The sequence below is a fragment of the Salvelinus fontinalis genome, chromosome 33 (assembly GCF_029448725.1).
Source record: "Salvelinus fontinalis isolate EN_2023a chromosome 33, ASM2944872v1, whole genome shotgun sequence".
NCBI classification, from domain to species: domain Eukaryota; kingdom Metazoa; phylum Chordata; class Actinopteri; order Salmoniformes; family Salmonidae; genus Salvelinus; species Salvelinus fontinalis.
The window spans coordinates 30,808,779-30,827,951 of record NC_074697.1 but is presented as its reverse complement, the minus strand read 5'-3'; the positions used below and the strand labels follow the sequence as shown (position 1 = coordinate 30,827,951).

The following is a 19,173-nucleotide window of genomic DNA, read 5'->3' as shown; positions in this document are numbered from 1 at the left end:
ACATTTTTGCATAACCTATTTTTCACATCTGATTTAATTTCATACAACTTAATATTGCTACACTAAAAATCTTTGTCTGGACAATACCCCAGTACTCAGATTTTATTAGAAAATGAATGGCATGCCACTGTGATCATTTTCTGTGACGACAGAGTAAATGATTATGCAGCCTCAGAGGGGTGCCCAAACCTGTTCATACCACTGTATGATATTGCTGCATTAGACTCTGAACCTGACTTTGTTCCAGATGTCATCCAGATTAAACGACTCGTGCTATTGGGACAATAGAATGCCTTCAGGATTCATGTTGACATTCAAACCAACCTTCTCGATTATATTCAGAAAATATTGAAAACAAAAACAAATTCAGCAGAATTGTACAATACTCTTAATTGATGTTTATAGTAATAGGCTTCCAGGTAATACATTAATTGATTAATGACCATAAAAAGTATTTAATTTATGCATCAATGTATTATTTATGTAAATGTCATCACTTCACATTACAGTTAGTCATTGTAATTACAATACTATGATACTGTAATCCACACAAAGTGCTGCTGCAATAGTAGTCCATAATCACAGTTGACTTCATTCAAGACTTAGATCTGCAAAAACATCACCATCAACAGCGCGAGTATATATACACTGGCACAGCAAGACAGAAAAACAAAACCCACAGCCAACAATCTTTAAGAATTAAGACTCCCTTTCAAGTCCCAATGTCACAAACATTTTCAAACAGCACATTAACATTAATTTAGATAAAGCAGTCCTAATCAAACAATATAAAGACATTAAAAAGCAGTTAATGTCACACAATACTTAAAAAGTTAAATATCAATTAAAATGTTAGCAACCATAGACTATCCTTTTAGAGACCCGACCGTAAAATTGATTCAGTTCCAGCAGTGTGATGATACCACAACCCTGATTCGAGAAGAACAGAGAGGAGAAAATACTACTTTAAGACCGAAACACAAATAAAGTCCCTCTTTCTTTGCTGAGCTCAAGCATTAAAGAGTAACAAAGCAACAAGTGACAATCAAGGGAAACGACAGATAGCTTTACACTTGAGTTTGTCTCCAAGTTCCTTCATTAGTAGTATATTGCACAGTTTTAATAGTTTGTTATGGACTTGTTGAATCACAGAAAGAGTGCATTACAGAAAATGTTGAGACCCATTGCCCCATTCATATAACTGTCCACATTTTCTCCTGCTCTGACCATAGGGACTAGACCTCCTTTGGGTTACCGTAGCACAACATTGGCTAATTATCTGAATAATGTTTGCCAAAATAAATCCTGCCAGAGAAGTCGCATAAGCATCAATGCTAAAAGGCCAACTTGTAACTTCTATTGCATTCTACTGTATATGAGACCAGACGACAACAAAAAATGAGAAAATGACACCATTTATAAAATTATCATTTTACAATACATTATGAAACAGAATAGTCTTTACTGTGTCAAGCCTTGAATTTGTACAAACTAGCAGATTTGCACTTCTTCACCGCCGCAAAGAGCACAGAGTACCTCGGAGAGAGAAAGAGAGAGAATAAAAGGCAAATAAATAAAGATGATTCCAGTGAATTCTGAGGTCTCTCCCTCTGTGATCTCTGTATTCGCAGCCCAAGGTGTGAGGCTGTGAGGTGTGCGGCAGAGAGCCCGGCAGTTGCACCTCGCCGGTGTTGATTACCTGGCGCCCGTTGCCATGGCAGCGGTGTCTGCAGTTCAGAGCAGGTCGGGCAGGATGAGGCCGGGCGGTTTGGGCTCCACGCAGTTAATCCAGAAATTGGCACAGCTGGCGTGGTATTGGTGGCCCCCGTACGGCAGCTTGAAGTTGTCCGTCTCTGAGTTGAAAGCCTGGCGGAAGGGTCAAATAAGAGCGAAACGGGGGGATGTTAGGACAACAAGGTTCTACTGAATAGTTAATAAAAAGGTGAACTTGGCAGTAGCTCAGGCTAACAAATAGAAAGCAGTGGTAAAGATAAATCAACGATCAACAGGAACTAAATAATTGATCTATGAGAGTAATGCTAGAAGCAGGGATTTGTAGGTCGCTTAACCTGCATACAGTATCTCCACTGTGGCATACAAACAAGGGGTCAATGAAAACGGGTCCTTTGAAAATATGACTCATGTTTAGCACAATGATCTGTTTACTGATCAATAAGACTGCTGCTCATTGCCTGTCCTCCTGACTGTTAGTTGAATATATTGAGATAGCTGAATGGCACTCCCACATAACATCTGAATATAGCCGTTGAGAAAATAAACTGAGTGAACTGAAAGGGGCAGAGAGCTGTTATGTGAGCTTGCATTTAGCTGAGCCCAGCTGTAGCTGCAGGTTGGTGATGAGGAGGAGATGCTAATGTTTAAGAGTTTGCATCCCTGGTGAAATATCCAAACTAAAGCAAGAATTAGAAATAAGTCATGTGTGGTGAATCATATCCTCCCACAGACAACAACCTAGAAACACACATCATATAGTATACTCATACCTGTCCACCTGCTCACAAACCATTTACAGTACATTTACTATGCTGTGCACACCTGTTGTCTTTCTCACACACACTGACACACTCAGGTTTCACAGACACAATGTATTCTCCTTCCATCTTTTGCACGTCCTCCCACTTCTTTTGTCAAACCTGCATTTAGTCTGCCTGCCAAAGCCTGGAATGTTGGAGAGCGAGAAGAAAGGAGAGAACACAAAGGCATAACCCTTCGTCTCCACGTCCTCCTCCTCCTCACCCCAACCTCCACCTCCACAGTCCCAGCCTGCAGAACTGTAATGATGTGCAATTTACCCATCAAACATGATTGTGCCAATACATATAATGTGGTGAGACATAACAGAAGTAGAAAGTGCTGGAGAGAGGATGTTTGGGAGAGTTAGACAATTTGAAAACAGATGGAGGAATAAAACCAAAATGAAAGGTCAGCATGATTAATCCTAGGTAACCTTTCTAACTGTAATCTAAAGGTTAATGACCCTCCATTAGGCAACCAAGAGGACAGCGCTGCTCATGGTGCTACAGGGCTCCAGACTAGAAACACCACCTGTAAATGCAAGGGGCATCATGCCTAAAGAGGGAGGCTACAGTCTACTGCTGCTTAAGAGGCGAAAATAAGTGAAGCATACCCTTACCCTTAACCTCTTGTCATGGTCTTTAGCCAGTGCCTGTAAGTAGCATAAGAGGTGTCAGCATTTACCTGGTTTCATGCATTGTCCTGAGTAAGCAAAGTGAAACTGTACAGTAACTGAGGATCAGTCCGTCAGTTTGTACAGAACGGAACGTTGGTACACCAAAGGAACTGAAAGAGCAACATTCCAAGAACCCCAAAGTGAAAGAATCTAAAGTACCACCTTATGATCATCCATCTCATTTTCCAATAAACATCAAACAGGGATGGGCATCTTTCAAACAGGGATGGGCATTTTTCAAACAGGGATGGGCATCTTTCAAACAGGGATGGGCATCTTTCAAACAGGAATGGGCATCTTTCAAACAGGGATGGGCATCTTTCAAACAGGGATGGGCATCTTTCAAACAGGGATGGGCATCTTTCAAACAGGGATGGGCATCTTTCAAACAGGGATGGGCATCTTTCAAACAGGGATGGGCATCTTTCAAACAGGGATGGGCATCTTTCAAACAGGGATGGGCATCTTTCAAACAGGGATGGGCATCTTTCAAACAGGGATGGGCAGGATTCCAGACTCTGCAATAGATTTGAGAGAAATACTGTGCAGTCTGCAAAGCCATGGAATTAGGCATTCACTGCCAAGTAAACTTATTTGAATGTTATTGGCCTATTTCCAGATTTCCTATTTCCTTACAATCCTGGAGGTACAGTATATTTCATAATCTGACATTTATGAATAATAATGCATCATACTGCATAAATTAGTATTGGGAAAAAATCCAAGCCAGTACTTTTGGGAATGATTGCACTCATTAGCATTTATCACTGACCAAAAATAGCAATACTTCATTAAACCCAAATTATCACTCAGAGAGTTTATAGCTTGTTGCAGTCGCCAAGTAATAAACTATGTTTAGATGCTACCTGTTGCTTAGCCTGATAGCAGATCTGTATGTGCTGTAACCAACTCCCTTGTCATTCGTTGTCATACCATACATGTTTGACATGACAACAAGCACATCAGAGGACTTCGCTAAAACCCACGCTGATCTGCTACCAGGCTACATGGTGCTGCTGTTGCCCATCCCTGACTCAACATATAAGGGTGATTGGATGAAGAACATGGAGACAGGTCTCCATTGGATAAGTTAAAACCCAGAACCAAGTCAGCAGTATCAAAGACCAACAGCCTAGGTCCAGTCTCTCAATGGTGCCCATCATAATATTATGCCAGTGATGCCATCAACACCACACCTCTACTTCTAGTTGGAAGACAGACAGAAACTACCTATACTATTAATGGAACCCAATATGACAAATAGTTACTGATGATCAGGGTTTGACAAGTGGAAAAGAACGTGTCACAAACACATTTAAAGCCATAGCAGAACTCAAATGATGAAACAAATGAACACACAGATATGGATGAGTATTGTATAGACTTGTTGTTAGTAGCTGGTAAGAGGTGAAGTGAGAGGTGGCTGTCAGATGAAGGTTGAGCTACAAGCCTGTTATTGTCAGAGTAAAGCTGCATGCTTCACTGACCCTCCAGAAACCTTCCCACAATTCCCCCAGTTCAACCAGAGGTGCCAAAAGAACAACTTCACTCCTCTCACGTCCTGTCTGTCTGTCTCCTCCAACTCTTTTTATTTCCCTCTTTTTCTCCGTCTCTCCCTTCCTGAATTGTTATCATCTTAACAGGTGTCATTTTATCATCATTGTTTAATCACCTTCTCTTCTAAGACTCATAAATGAAGGTGACCTGAAATCATTTTGGAGGGATATTTGGTGAAATCAGATTGTCTGGTCATTTCTAACACATCTGTGCATGAACACAGTGCTGCTGCTGTCGGCACTGGCAGCGTCTCAAATAACACTCTATTCCCTGTATAGTGCACTAGTTTTGACCAGGGCCCATTTTGTCTTTTGGGATACAGTCAGTGTGAAGGGAGGGAGCTGTGAGGAGAAGAGTGTGCTGTAATTTTGGCACCCCATCGCCTGTCTATCAGTGGAGAATTTGGCCCCCAGGCCCCCAGTAGCAGAGAGTGAAGTGAGATTCAGTTGACAGTTCACTGCATCATACTCTTTTAAACAGACGTCCAATAGCTGTCTCTTCTTTGCTCTGCAAAATGTTCAAAGTCAAAGAAACGGCCATTTAGTTATTATGCGTCAACCACAAGTTTAAAAACAACTCTCAAATAAATGGCAAAATGATTCATGGTTTATTCAGCTTGAGAAATTTGTTGGAACGGATTTGTAATCAAATGTTTCAACAGTTGCTGGGTCCATCTGTTGAGGGATTGAGGGTGTGTTGGTTGGCAATCATGATTGTGTGTTGACTGAGAATTACTGTATGCTTATTGTGTTGTGTGTCTGTACATTAGTGTTTGTGTGTGTGTGTGTGTGTGTGTGTGTGTGTGTGTGTGTGTGTGTGTGTGTGTGTGTGTGTGTGTGTGTGTGTGTGTGTGTGTGTGTGTGTGTGTGTGTGTGTGTGTGTGTGTGTGTGTGTATGTGTAGACCTTGCTGCGTGAGTCCACGTTGAGCAGGCACACTCCACAGGCCAGCTCCTTGGCGTTCTTGATGCCGTGTCTCAGGATACAGGAGGAGAAGTCCAGCGAGCTCTCATCAGGCTGTACAGAGAAACACACAACACAACATTACACAAGGAGAAACACACACAGGCGCACATACTCAAACACACACACACACACATTTTATTACTTTTAATACTTTATTTGAATCCACAAATTGCATTACATTCAAGAAGGATTCAAAACATTTCAAAGGTCTTTGTATGCATGGACACTTAAGGATAGAGAAAGCACCTTCTCATAACAGCTGAAACAGAGCAGTACCTAGTCTATTACTTTGCCTTAGGCTGGCCTGCAACCTGAAGGCCATGTACTGTAAGTCTATGTTTGTGACCGAGACACACACAGGTTGGTGGCTTGCCCCCTGTATGGAGGTGCTGGCAGATTGGTCACCTGATCATAGGACTCCGCTGTGGGGCACACTATGTTGCTACGCCTCACATCAACAACCATTTGCAACTTCACAAAACACTGCATGAAACGAGGGATCTACAGTTCTGAAATTTGAGGAAATGTACCATATTTGCAAGGATTTTATAAGTGTGCCAACCAATTTACATTTAAAAAATAAGTTGTATATTTAAGCAATAAGGCTCAGGGGGGTGTGGTATATGGCCAATATACCATGGCTAAGGGCTGTTCTTAGGCACGACGCAACGCATTCAAGGCTCGAACAACCTGGTTTACAATACCTAGATACAGACCACTGTAACTGTACAGGTGTAGCAGCTTCCTCTCCAACACCGAGCTACAGAACAATAGCTTGAAGGAATAGACATTCATTCATTAACCAGCTAAATGAACTGAAGTAGAAATATGTCTTTAATCTGGGAAATGAAAGTAAATACAGTCCATTAGTCTGTTGGCAGCAGAGCTGTGTGAACAAATGAGTGTGCCCAGACAGCTCTCTATCTCTCTCTTTCTCTCTCTCTCTCGCTCTGAGGAGGACGGAGCCTGCAGAATCAAAAAGCAGCTGCAGGTCTACGGTCTGAGATAACGTAGCATTACTACTCACTCACTGACTCCGTCTCCCTCTACCTCCTCCCTCTGTCCCTCTCCGCTAATTCTCTCTCTTTCTCTACTGACATTATCTCGAGTCAGGAGATGGCCAGTCTGTATTATCTGCTGGCATTTGAGAAGCAATGTTATTCCTGAGGCTGGCTGTAGAGGATAAGGCCAGCACATCTCCTCTCTGCCTCTGTTCTCAACACATCACTACAGCCTACAACAGACAGCTCTACACTCCCCGTCCCCACAGCTACACACACTAACAGATACCACCATAGGGCTTGGTTTAGTACACTGTCACACAATCAAGGTTTCATTGATAATCCTACTAGGCAGTCTTTATCCACTCAACATTTCATCAGGAACATTTTCTAGACAAAGTTGTTACAATCAAGTGTCAATTTCTCAGTTCTGTGTGTAGCCTAACCAACTGCATTTTAGGAAGGGAGGTCTGTGAGTGTGTGTGTTGACTATACTGTGAGTCTGATGTGTGTGTGTGTGTGTGTGTGTGTGTGTGTGTGTGTGTGTGTGTGTGTGTGTGTGTGTGTGTGTGTGTGTGTGTGTGTGTGTGTGTGTGTACTGTATTGTGTGTGTGTACTGTATTGTGTGTGTGTACTGTATTGTGTGTGTTTCTTACCGCCAGCTTGGCCAGGGACATGAAGCCCATGAGGTTGTTCCAGACGCGACTGATGTCCTTCAGCAGCTGCTGCAGCTTGTCAGAACACACGGCCGTGGCCTTGATACCCAGCTCCACACGCTTGGTCACACGGTACACCTCCACCACACCTGCCATATAAACACAATTAGACAATAAGACAACATCCATGCTCCCAGTTCTCTCCCACAGCCAGCTCCAACATAAGCTAAAGATACAGTGAGAAATACAACAAGGACAATGAAAAACAGCTAACATGTCTACACTCCCCTATGTTGAAACCTCCTCTGAAGTTGGATCATTAGACCAACCTGACATAATGTTGGCTGTAACACTACCCTCTCTGGGGATTGAAGGGTTAACATGTTGTTGTTCTCCGTTGAGAGGTCAAAGGTTTATAATGGTGTGTTTTTGGAAGAAGACTCATTGGTGGTACACTGTGTTCTGTTCTCAGCATCTCACAACGGTATATGTGCCTGTCCCACTCTCACCGCTCATTAAAAAGACCCACTGCTGTCTGTCTGGTCAGATACACACTCATGTGCATCTCAAATGGCACCCTATTCCCTATATTGTGCACTGCCTTTGACCAGAGCCCTATAGAGCACGGTCAAAAGGAATAAGGTGACATTTGAGACACATCCACAGTCCGTCAGACCGAGCGAAGACAAGCCCCCACTAGGATCCACAGTCTGTCAGGCCGGGCGAAGACAAGCCCCCACTAGGATCCACAGTCTGTCAGGCCGAGCGAAGACAAGCCCCCACTAGGATCCACAGGCAACACTGGAGGGCTGGATGAATCTCTCAGAGGGGATCAGGCAAGAGTTTGGGGTTCTAGTTGAAGACTGTTGGACCTTGTTTAACTTCTTTGGGACTGGGGGGCAGTATTGAGTAGCTTGGATGAATAAGGTGCCCAGAGTAAACTGCCTGCTACTCAGGCCCAGAAGCTGGAATATGCATATAATTAGTATATTTGGATAGAAAACATTTTGAAGTTTCTAAAACTGTTTGAATGATGTCTGTGAGTATAACATAACTCATATGGCAGGCAAAAACCTGAGAATAAATCTGAAGTTTGTCTATCTGAAGTCTTTGCCTATCCAATATACAGTGTAAATGGGGGCAGATTGCACTTCCTAAGACTTCCACTAGATGTCAACAGTCTTTAGAACCTTGTTTCAGACTTCTACTATGAAGGGGGAGAAAATAAGAGCTGTTTGAACCAGGTGTCTAGCAGAATGCCATGCGCTAAGTCACTCGCGCACCCGTGAGAGCGAGCTGCGCTCCCTTTAATTTCTAAAGACAAAGGAATTGTCCGGTTGAAACATTATTGAAGATTTATGATAAAAACATCCTAAAGCTTGATTCTATACATCGTTTGTGCATTTGGATTAATGGACTAAACGCGCAAACAAAAAGGAGGTATTTGGACGTAAATGATGGACTTTATCGAACAAAACAAACATTTATTGTGGAACTGGGATTCCTGGAAGTGCCTTCCGATGAAGATCATCAAAGGTAAGTTAATATTTATAATGCTATTTCTGAGTTTTGTGCCACCTCTGCTTGGTTGAAAAATGTCTGTATGGTTTTTCTGTTGCTAGGCGCTGACCTAACATAATTGCATGGTGTGCTTTTAACGTAAAGTCTTTTTGAAATCTGACACAGCGGTTGCATTAAGGAGAAGTTTATCTATAATCGTATGTATACTACTTGTATCTTAGATCAATGTTTATGATGAGTATTTCTGTAATTTGATGTGGCTCTCTGCACTTTCACCGGATGTTTGTTTGAGACAATGCATTTCTGAACATAACGCACCAATTTCAAATGAGGTTTTTGGACATAAAGATGAACTTTATCGAACAAAACACACATTTATTGTCTAACACGGAGGCCTGGGAGTGCCATCCGGTGAAGATCATCAAAGGTTAGTGATTCATTTTAACGCTATTTCTGTCTTTTGTTACACCACTCCTTCTTTGACAAATGGCTGTATGGTTTCTGTGGGCACTGAGCTAACATAATCGCAAGGTGTGCTTTCGCCGTAAAGCCTTTTTGAAATCAGACACAGTGGCTGGATTAACAAGAAGTTTATCTTTAAAATAATACTTGTATTTTTGAGGAATTTTAATTATGAGATTTCTGTTGTTTGAACAAGCTCAGGACCTCCCGGTCGGTCGGTCGGTGTGTGTGAGTGTGAGTGTGAGTGTGAGTGTGAGTGTGAGTGGTGTGTGTGTGTGTGGGTGTGTGTGTGTGTGTTTGTGTGTGTTTGTGTTTGTGTGAGTCTCACCCAGTAGGTAATCCATGCCCTGAGCAGACTGGATGACCTCAGTGCAAACAGTAGAGCAGCTGATGCTGTTTAGGGTGTTGTTGGCTTTAATGATGACCTGGGTCCAGAGACAGACAGCAGAATGGGTTAGGGTTACACACATACACACAAACACACACACAAAAACACACACGCTCAGATATGGCAAAACAGGAGATGGGGAACAGTCCTGCACACTATCTTACCTGTACAGCACTCTCCAGACACCTCTGCCACTCATATGCATAGCGCTCACTCTCCTGAAACAACATGCTATAGGTGTTAGAATGAGTTCAGATATGATTAGACATTTACACATTTCCATAAAGACACTTGCGTAAATACAAAAAAACCAGAATAAACTTATTAAGGCCAAAGCCTCTGTGGTTTGCTACTGAAATCAATGTCTACTGAACTTCTAAACACACTACAGAGCATCTGGATAATTGACAAATGTAGTTAACATGTCTGGGATAGAGTGACTGTGTGTGGGTCTCACCTCCACCTCCCCAGTCAGGTCCTTGTACTTGTCTCTGATGATGGGCAGGGCAGGCTTCTTCTCACTCAGGGTGCTGGAGCGGTCTCTGAAGGGCTGCTCCGGGGCTGGGGAGGGGGGCAAGCGCCCAATCTCCTTCTCCCCCAAACTGTGGCTTCGCTTGTGGGAGCCTGAGGCAAGGAGAAGAGGAGAGAGTGTCTTGATACGTACATAAATAATATATACAGGCAATGTCTGGCATACATTCAAATGCCCTTTTAATGGCCACTTCTACTAACCCAGAGATGTTGGCTAATTCCAGATATTTTATTTCACCTTTATTTAACCAGGTAGGCAAGTTGAGAACAAGTTCTCATTTACAATTGCGACCTGGCCAAGATAAAGCAAAGCAGTTTGACACATACAACAACACAGAGTTACACATGGAGTAAAACAAACATACAGTCAATAATACAGTAGAAAAATAAGTCTATATACAATGTGAGCAAGTGAGGTGAGATAAGGGAGGTAAAGGCAAAAAAAGGCCATGGTGGCGAAGTAAATACAATATAGCAAGTAAAACACTGGAATGGTTGATTTGCAGTGGAAGAATGTGCAAAGTAGAGATAGAAATAATGGGGTGCAAAGGAGCAAAATAAATAAATACAGTAGGTAAAGAGGTAGTTGTTTGGGCTAAATTATAGATGGGCTATGTACAGGTGCAGTAATCTGTGAGCTGCTCTGACAGCTGGTGCTTAAAGCTATTGAGGGAGATAAGTGTTTCCAGTTTCAGAGATTTTTGTAGTTTGTTCCAGTCATTGGCAGCAGAGAACTGGGAGGAGAGGCGGCCAAAGGAAGAATTGGTTTTGGGGGTGACCAGAGAGATATACCTGCTGGAGCGCGTGCTACAGGTGGGTGCTGCTATGGTGACCAGCGAGCTGAGATAAGGGGGGACTTTACCTAGCAGGGTCTTGTAGATAACCTGGAGCCAGTGGGTTTGGCGACGAATATGAAGCGAGGGCCAGCCAACGAGAGCGTACAGGTCGCAGTGGTGGGTAGTATATGGGGCTTTGGTGACAAAACGGATGGCACTGTGATAGACTGCATCCAATTTATTGAGTAGGGTATTGGAGGCTATTTTGTAAATGACATCGCCGAAGTCGAGGATCGGTAGGATGGTCAGTTTTACAAGGGTATGTTTGGCAGCATGAGTGAAGGATGCTTTGTTGCGAAATAGGAAGCCAATTCTAGATTTAACTTTGGATTGGAGATGTTTGATGTGAGTCTGGAAGGAGTTTAGTCTTACCAGACACCTAGGTATTTGTAGTTGTCCACATATTCTAAGTCAGAACCGTCCAAAGTAGTGATGTTGGACGGACGGGCAGGTGCAGGCAGTGATCGGTTGAAGAGCATGCATTTAGTTTTACTTGTATTTAAGAGCAATTGGATAGTTTTACTTGTATTTAAGAGCAATTGGAGGCCACGGAAGGAGAGTTGTATGGCATTGAAGCTCATCTGGAGGGTTGTTAACACAGTGTCCAAAGAAGGGCCAGAAGTATACAGAATAGTGTCGTCTACGTAGAGGTGGATCAGAAACTCACCAGCAGCAAGAGCGACATCATTGATGTATACAGTCGGTCCAAGAATTGAACCCTGTGGCACCCCCATAGAGACTGCCAGAGGCCCTCCGATTTGAATATGCACCTGTTTGTTTACTATGGCATAATTGGGACTTTTTACTGAGCTCATTTTCTGTTGTGGCTAATTCTTTCCCGACAAGGACACAGACGTCAAAACACTTAATTTACAACAAATGATAATTATGTACAAAATAGCGCCACGGCAACCAATGCAAGTATGAATAATTAATGATGGATCACTCACTTACACAGACAGACACAGAAAAAACAGACAGACACATGAAAAAAGACACAGTCACATGCTGAGCCCAAACTATGCCACAGGGGCTCTCTCTCTCTCTCTCTGTCTCTCTGTCTCTCTGTCTGTCTGTCTGTGTGTGTGTGTGTGTGTGTGTGTGTGTGTGTGTGTGTGAGAGAGAGAACCAGGTAATCACCCCCTACGGAGACATGCATCATCCTCCCCACAGCATGACAGCACTAATACATTCCCCCATTACCTCACACTGATCAGATTACCATTCAATAAGGACAGAAGAATAACAAGTAAAAAGTAATTAGGGTTAACACTGGGAGAGAAATCATTGAGGCAAATGAGCCTTTATCACTTTGGAGGTAGGAATCGCTAATTAACTATGCATGAAACATAACACCGGAAAACAGCAGTAAAAAATGAACACACAAGGAGTGAATATGGTTAATTTCGTCTGGGCATGGATTTTCTGGGCTGTGCTGTTAATTAATCTCATTTGCCTGTGTTGTGGAGCAAGGATGTGTTTTACAGTCTCTGGGCTGTAGTCACAACACTGCCATCTATTGTCTGACAGCGGAACTGCACTGAGCTGCCGGAGTAGCCACAGATGCTCCAATACGAGGTGATGAAAGTCCTGCTATGTCACATCACACCACTACATCAGAACTAGAAGGCATGGAGGAACTGGACACAATATACCACCATCTACTTACAGAGGATCAGAAAATGTACGTATATCTACTATCTACAGAAAATAAATCAACAAGAGGAAAGAGAGACAGAGTACAGGTCAGATGACTCACCTTGTACAGAGAGGTCAAAGGTGGCCAGTTCGCTCCTGATCATCTCTTCACTGGACTTGACCTTGGTCTGAGAGCTGGCCTTCAAAAAGTCAGACTTCCCAAACTTGGCCTTGTCCCCCTGAAAGGCCCTGAACTCATCCGAGGCCTCGTTCAGGTTCCCCTCGGAGCCCGGCTCGGCCGCTGCCGTGGGGGAGTCTGACGTCTCCGACACCGTGCTGGCAAAGTCCCCAAAGTCATCATTCTCATCCCCACCCAAACCTCCCGGCTCACAAGAGCCAAAGTCAGCGAAGGCCTCAAACTTGCTGTCGGTCGACACACTATCCTCTGTTGAGAAGGTGGTGTTCTTAGTCTGGGCGGTGTGTGTGATGGGGATGTTCTCTGTGCTGCCGAACGATGTCTCCTTCCTGTGGACTATGTCTGAGGAAGGGAAAGAGGAGGAAACACCAACACCGTCCAGGACCAGATGCTTCTTAGCCTGACCCTGAGCAGACAGGCATTCCTCTCTTTCTGACCAATCATAGCTTGCCAGCCTGCTGACTGTTGACGTTCCAAAGGGGTCAAACTTCCCGTCGTCTCCTTCTGTAATGACAACACAAAATACACACTGGTACCTCTAAGTGGGAAAAGCATAGGGTGCTGAAATGATAGCTACTACTCAGTCAGCCATGATAAAGTGAAAAAGCATTTGGGCAAGCTATGATATGTTATATGAAAAATACTTACTGTGGGAGCCATATTCTGTTTCTGACGCTGAATGTGTGTTGACTTACAACAAGCAGTTTTACTTTGCTCAGAGTACCACCTCATCTCCCCTACATTGTGACAGCGAGATCAAATGCACTGCATTTAATCTTGTGCTGCACTATAGTGTGTGTAAGGGTTCACATACTAGGAGGGATAAAAAGCCGAAATTGATTGGGTTCTAAAAAATATATTTCTTCACCAGTCTATTTCCAATTGGTGACATAGATGACAGATAATATAGGGGTACAACATACGCTCGTTGCTCACATACAGATACAGTGAAATATTAGTTTGGATAATACCAATAGGTTTAAAACCTCTACCGGATCCCCCCGCGGGATGGTTGAGCTAAAGTAGGCTCATTAGCATGAGGTTATAAGTAACAAGAACATGTCACAGGACATATCTGATATGGGCAGAAAGCTTAAATTCATTGTTAATCTAACTGCATTGTCCAATTTACAGTAGATATTACAATGAAAGAATACCATGCTATTGTTTGAGGAGAATGCACAGTTATGACCTTGAAAATGAATTAATAAACCAATTAGGCACTTTTGGGTAGTCTTGATACAACATGTTGAACAGAAATGCAATGGTTCATTGAATCAGTCTAAAACTTTGCACATACACTGCTATCATCTAGTGGCCAAAATCTAAACTGCGGCTAACCTGGAATAGTACATTATGGCCTTTCTCATGCATTTCAAAGATATCAAAAAACACAATTTTTTCTTTGTATTATCTTTTACTAGATCTAGTTTGTTATATTCTCCCATATTAATTTCACATTTCCACAAACGTTTCAAATGGTATCAAAAATATGCATATCATTGCTTCAGGTCCTGAGCTACAGGCAGTTAGAATAGGGTATGTCATTTTAGGCGAAAGTTGGGGAAAAAGGGTCCGATCCTTAAGTTAAAAGGATACTTTGTGATTTTGGCAATGAGGCCCTTTATATACTTCCCCAGAATCAGATAAACTTGTAGATACCATTTGTATGTGTCTGTGTCCAGTGTGAAGGAAGTTAGCGGTAGTTTTGTGAGCCAATGCTAACTAGCGTTAGCACAACGTCTGGAAGTCTATGGGTATCTGCTAGCATAAATTAACCAAGGGTTGTGTTAGCTGTCCTCTGATCCAAAGGAAATAGATGTCCTGTCAGGGTTGGCTGCTGGGGTTGTGAGGTAGATTGGAGATCTGACAGTTCTGAAGCAGATAAGACAGGATAGGACGAGGCCCTGCTGTAGAACACCTCTCTAGTGTTTTCTCTAGATGTGTGACAATACTGTAGCACAAACTATTAGGAGCAGACAGTTCTGCTAACATGATGATACAAAATGACATCCGTTTCATGACAGATTGCAATGGCAACCTCAGTAGTGGAGTGGAGCCGTTCGGTCTCTGTATTGATTATCTACCCCACAAACTGTGTTGTACAAGCAGAACACTGTTCAATTCATAACATATCGGGCAGGAATTGTATAACTACCGGTAACATAAACAAGCACACATGTGCTCACACAGTCACACACTCAAACACTCAGAGATACACACTCCTTCTAAGATACAGTATAACCTGCAGGAATGTGTGGACCCCAGTCAACGTAGCCTCATGCGTGACAGAACCCTTGCACGCAAAAAAGCAATTTGTGAAATTGACAAGGAGCTAGTGTAGTAGTAAGCCTCATGTAGCTAAACATAATCTGGCCTCTGAGGATAGGGAAGGGAGAAAATAAGACGGTACGCATTTCAGCAATACCAATAGTAATATTTATTACGACAACATGGGTTAAGAGAGAAAGATCACAAAATACTCTGAGAGAGGTCTATTGTTACAAGAGTTTTGCCAAACTAACACTTGTAAAAGTATATTTGAATCATTTAGAACACAAGGGCATGCAGAGTCAGAAAATAAGAGAAGAAAAACAAACAGAGAAAACGGTAAAAGAAAGAAACCCCCAGGAGAATATAGCTGCAGAAAGCAGAATGAGAAGGCACATTCACAGACTAAAATGAGTAAATCTCGGTAGAAGAAGACACACTGTAGTTGTACTAATAGGGTGGAAAGCAACAGGTTGATTGATAGAAAGATAATTGAATACAGAACACTTGAAAAGCCAAGGTGATTTAAAGGACAAGTTCAAGGCAGGAGAGTGATTAACCCTTTGAGGACCTGAACGCTTCTCTACTATTCTCGCCATCATAGAAACTCAAATGTCAACGGCAGACTTTTGAGATAAAATAAATAAGGGTTTTGTCATTTTTAAATCAAAACTTTGTGTCCTACTACATAATGACAACATCATATAAATAGGATACATTTCTACAGTCTACTACATCCAATAGGACTCAGAGGCATTACATTGCCTTCCATTCTATTTCTGAGAATTTGGAGGAGAGGTATGGATCACCAAATCCATTGTTTAGCACATGTACATTACCGTTCACAAGTTTGGGGTCACTTAGAAATGTCCTAGTTTTTAAAGAAAAGCACATTTTTTGTCCATTTAAAATAACATCAAATTGATCAGAAATATAGTGTAGACATTGTTAATGTTGTAAATGACTATTGTAGCTGGAAACAGCAGCTTTTTTATGGAATATCTACATTGACGTACAGAGGCCCATTATCAGCATCACTCCTGTGAGCATCACTCCTGTGTTCCAATGGCACGTTGTGTTAGCTAATCCAAGTTGATCATTTTAAAAAGGCTAATTGATCATTAGAAAACCCTTTTGCAATTATGTTAGCACAGCTGAAAACTGTTGTGCTGATTAAGACGCAATAGAACTGGCCTTCTTTAGACTAGTTGAGTATCTGGAACATCAGCATTTGTGTGTTTGATTACAGGCTCAAAAGGGCCAGAAACAAAGAACTTTCTTCTGAAACTCATCAGTCTATTCTTGTTCTGAGAAATGAAGGCTATTCCATGCGAGAAATTGCCAAGAAACTGAAGATCTCGTACAATGCTGTGTACTTCTCTCGTCACAGAACAGCGCAAACTGGCTCTAACCAGAATAGAAAGAGGAGTGGGAGGCACCGGTGCACAACTGAGCAAGAGGACAAGTACATTTGAATGTCTAGTTTGAGAAACAGACGCCTCACAAGTCCTCAACTGGCAGCTTCATTAAATAGTACCTGAAAAACACCAGTCTCAACGTTGTTGTTCCTCTGTTCCTCAAACTAGACACTCGAATGTACTTGTCCTCTTGTTCAGTTGTACACCAGGGCCTCCCACTCCTCTTTCTATTCTGATTAGAGCCAGTTTGCGCTGTTCTGTGAAGGGAGTAGTACACAGCGTTGTACGAGATCTTCAGTTTCTTGGCAATTTCTCGCATGGAATAGCCTTAATTTCTCTGAACAAGAATGACGAGTTTCAGAAGAAAGTGCTTTGTTTCTGGTCATTTTGAGCCTGTAATCAAACCCACAAATGCTGATGCTCCAGATACTCAACTAGTCTAAAGAAGGCCAGTTTTATTGCTTCTTTAATAGAACATCAGTTTTCAGCTGTGCTGACATAATTGCAAAATGGTTTTCCAATGATCATTTAGCCTTTTAAAATGATACACTTGGATTACTTAACACAACGTGCCATTGGAACACAGGAGCGATGGTTGCTGATTATGGGCTTCTGTACACCTATGTAGATATTCCATTAAAAAAAATCTGCCGTTTCCAGCTACAATAGTCATTTACAACATCAACTATGTCTACACTCTATTTATGATCAGTTTGATGTTATTTTAAAATGGACAAAAAATTGCATTTTCTTTCAAAAACAAGGACATTTCTAAGTGGCCCCAAACTTTTGAACGGTAGTGTATGTAAACTTGTCAAGTGATCCAACTACATTTTTCTCCATTATGATTCTTCATAAAACCATTCTGCTCAAGCTCTCAAAGGGTTAAAGAAACAAAGCGGCTATCTTACCACAAGACCTCAGAGAGGTTCTTCATCTTGTCCAATCACAGGTGACAAAATAGATTTAAAGAGACAGTATAATTTTTCTCTTGCTACCTATTAGTTCAACGCTCCTGTCTACAGGCTCTTAATAAGACTCATTCAATAACTAACAGCAAGATAGGGTTTCTCAAGATAATAATCAATCTTTGATTCTGAACCAATCTAAAATATTTTCCATAACTAGGCTATCCTCATAAATACATCTAATCTTCAAATAGTTTACACAACACAGTTTAAAACAATATCAGGAAGTCTATCTAGTTTGAAAATAAATAAGAATTCATTTTCCTGTAATAAAAATACACTATTAAATCTGTATACATTTAGTATTTTTTACATTTTCTTTAATAAAAACAACTAGTAATACTGTTAAGCAGAAAAATGGCATCCTATAATATGTTCTTGTCAATTTCACAAATTGAACAGGCAGGCACACTGCAGCAAAAAAGCAAGGCAGGGAGGGTATCACTAACTTCAGTGTGTTCTCAAGGAGCCTGTTCATAGACCAACACATAACAAAACATACCTGAATATCAAAGACAAATGAACAGGCTTCCTTTTGAGCTGCTCTGACCCAAAGGAGCCCCGGTCGGGGAAAATAAACACTGTCTCTTTAAGGTTGGTTACATTATATCCAGGATGGAGCACAGTGCAAGCATGGTGAGGGTTTCACACTCCAAGGCCTGCTACTGTACACTTTCTTAAAGATGAGAATTGATTGGTGCTGTCCAGAAACAAAAATACTGATTGGATGAACGTGGGCCAGAATAAAAGAGAGCAGCAATTAACAGGTTCTGAGGAATGTTTTCAACGCTCCACTATCTCCATCATATTAATGGCAACCATTTTGCTGCAGCTCCGGGATCCGTTGCCATTGCTCATTGTCTTACTCTCTCCTTCGAGAGTAGCCTAACCATTTCAGTTAAACTGAAAGTTGGTTTATTCTGATGTGCAATAAAAGTTAAACAAAAAAAATGGGTGTCATTACATTGATCATTTCCCGATTTAGAATAACTAAAATGGTGAATTCCTAGACGGAACTTGATTGTGATGCCTCTTTGCCCGAACTGCTAAAACCAATAAACTGATATGTTGGCTAGTGTTGAAATATTATAGGCTATAAGGACATCTCACTGCACACTTATGCCAATAGATAAGCACATGGGTGTTAAAAGGAGTGTGCTGCTCACACACAGGGGATGTAAGGAGAGACCTTGAATGTACTCAGAGGAATATGAGACGTGACATGGAAGATGAGATGCTTGGTAAATTAATTACGATCATGAGAGGGGAGAAGGGTGCTGATATGGGCAATGCCTGGACATTAAGGCTAATTAGATTCCATGAGAGTGTTTCCATTTAGAGGTTCAGTACCCTGGTCTGCTAACCTCTGATCTCTTTGTAGTGATGTGGGCTTTGTGGGGTCAGGGCCAAGAGACCACTTAGTGCTTTTGCTCCATCTCCCTAAACCTATGGGAGACTGATACCCAACACTGGGAGTGTCAAGGGTACTCTCTCACACACAGTTGGAAAACTCACTCGTACACATACAAAACACAACCAAGCAATCACACTCACA

At 42.0% G+C, this 19,173-nt stretch overlaps 1 protein-coding gene across 9 annotated transcripts in view; it reads right to left on the bottom strand.

Moving 5' to 3' along the window:
• Positions 1 to 454: 454 nt before the first annotated feature.
• Positions 455 to 19,173, bottom strand: part of LOC129832002 (synergin gamma-like) — a 41,459-nt gene continuing 22,740 nt past the window's right edge. For 5 of the 9 annotated variants that reach the window (XM_055895706.1, XM_055895708.1, XM_055895711.1 and 2 more), the window contains 9 exons: positions 12,887 to 13,465; positions 10,218 to 10,384; positions 9,925 to 9,978; positions 9,701 to 9,797; positions 7,390 to 7,538; positions 5,673 to 5,783; positions 5,237 to 5,275; positions 3,155 to 3,187; positions 455 to 1,866 (listed from right to left, as the gene is read on the bottom strand). In XM_055895706.1, the coding sequence (XP_055751681.1) occupies positions 1,735 to 1,866; positions 3,155 to 3,187; positions 5,237 to 5,275; positions 5,673 to 5,783; positions 7,390 to 7,538; positions 9,701 to 9,797; positions 9,925 to 9,978; positions 10,218 to 10,384; positions 12,887 to 13,465 (1,361 nt within the window). In that variant the 3' untranslated portion in view covers positions 455 to 1,734. The remainder of the gene's footprint in view (positions 1,867 to 3,154; positions 3,188 to 5,236; positions 5,276 to 5,672; positions 5,784 to 7,389; positions 7,539 to 9,700; positions 9,798 to 9,924; positions 9,979 to 10,217; positions 10,385 to 12,886; positions 13,466 to 19,173) is intronic. The other 4 variants (XM_055895710.1, XM_055895714.1, XM_055895707.1 and 1 more) reach the window with 3 other exon arrangements.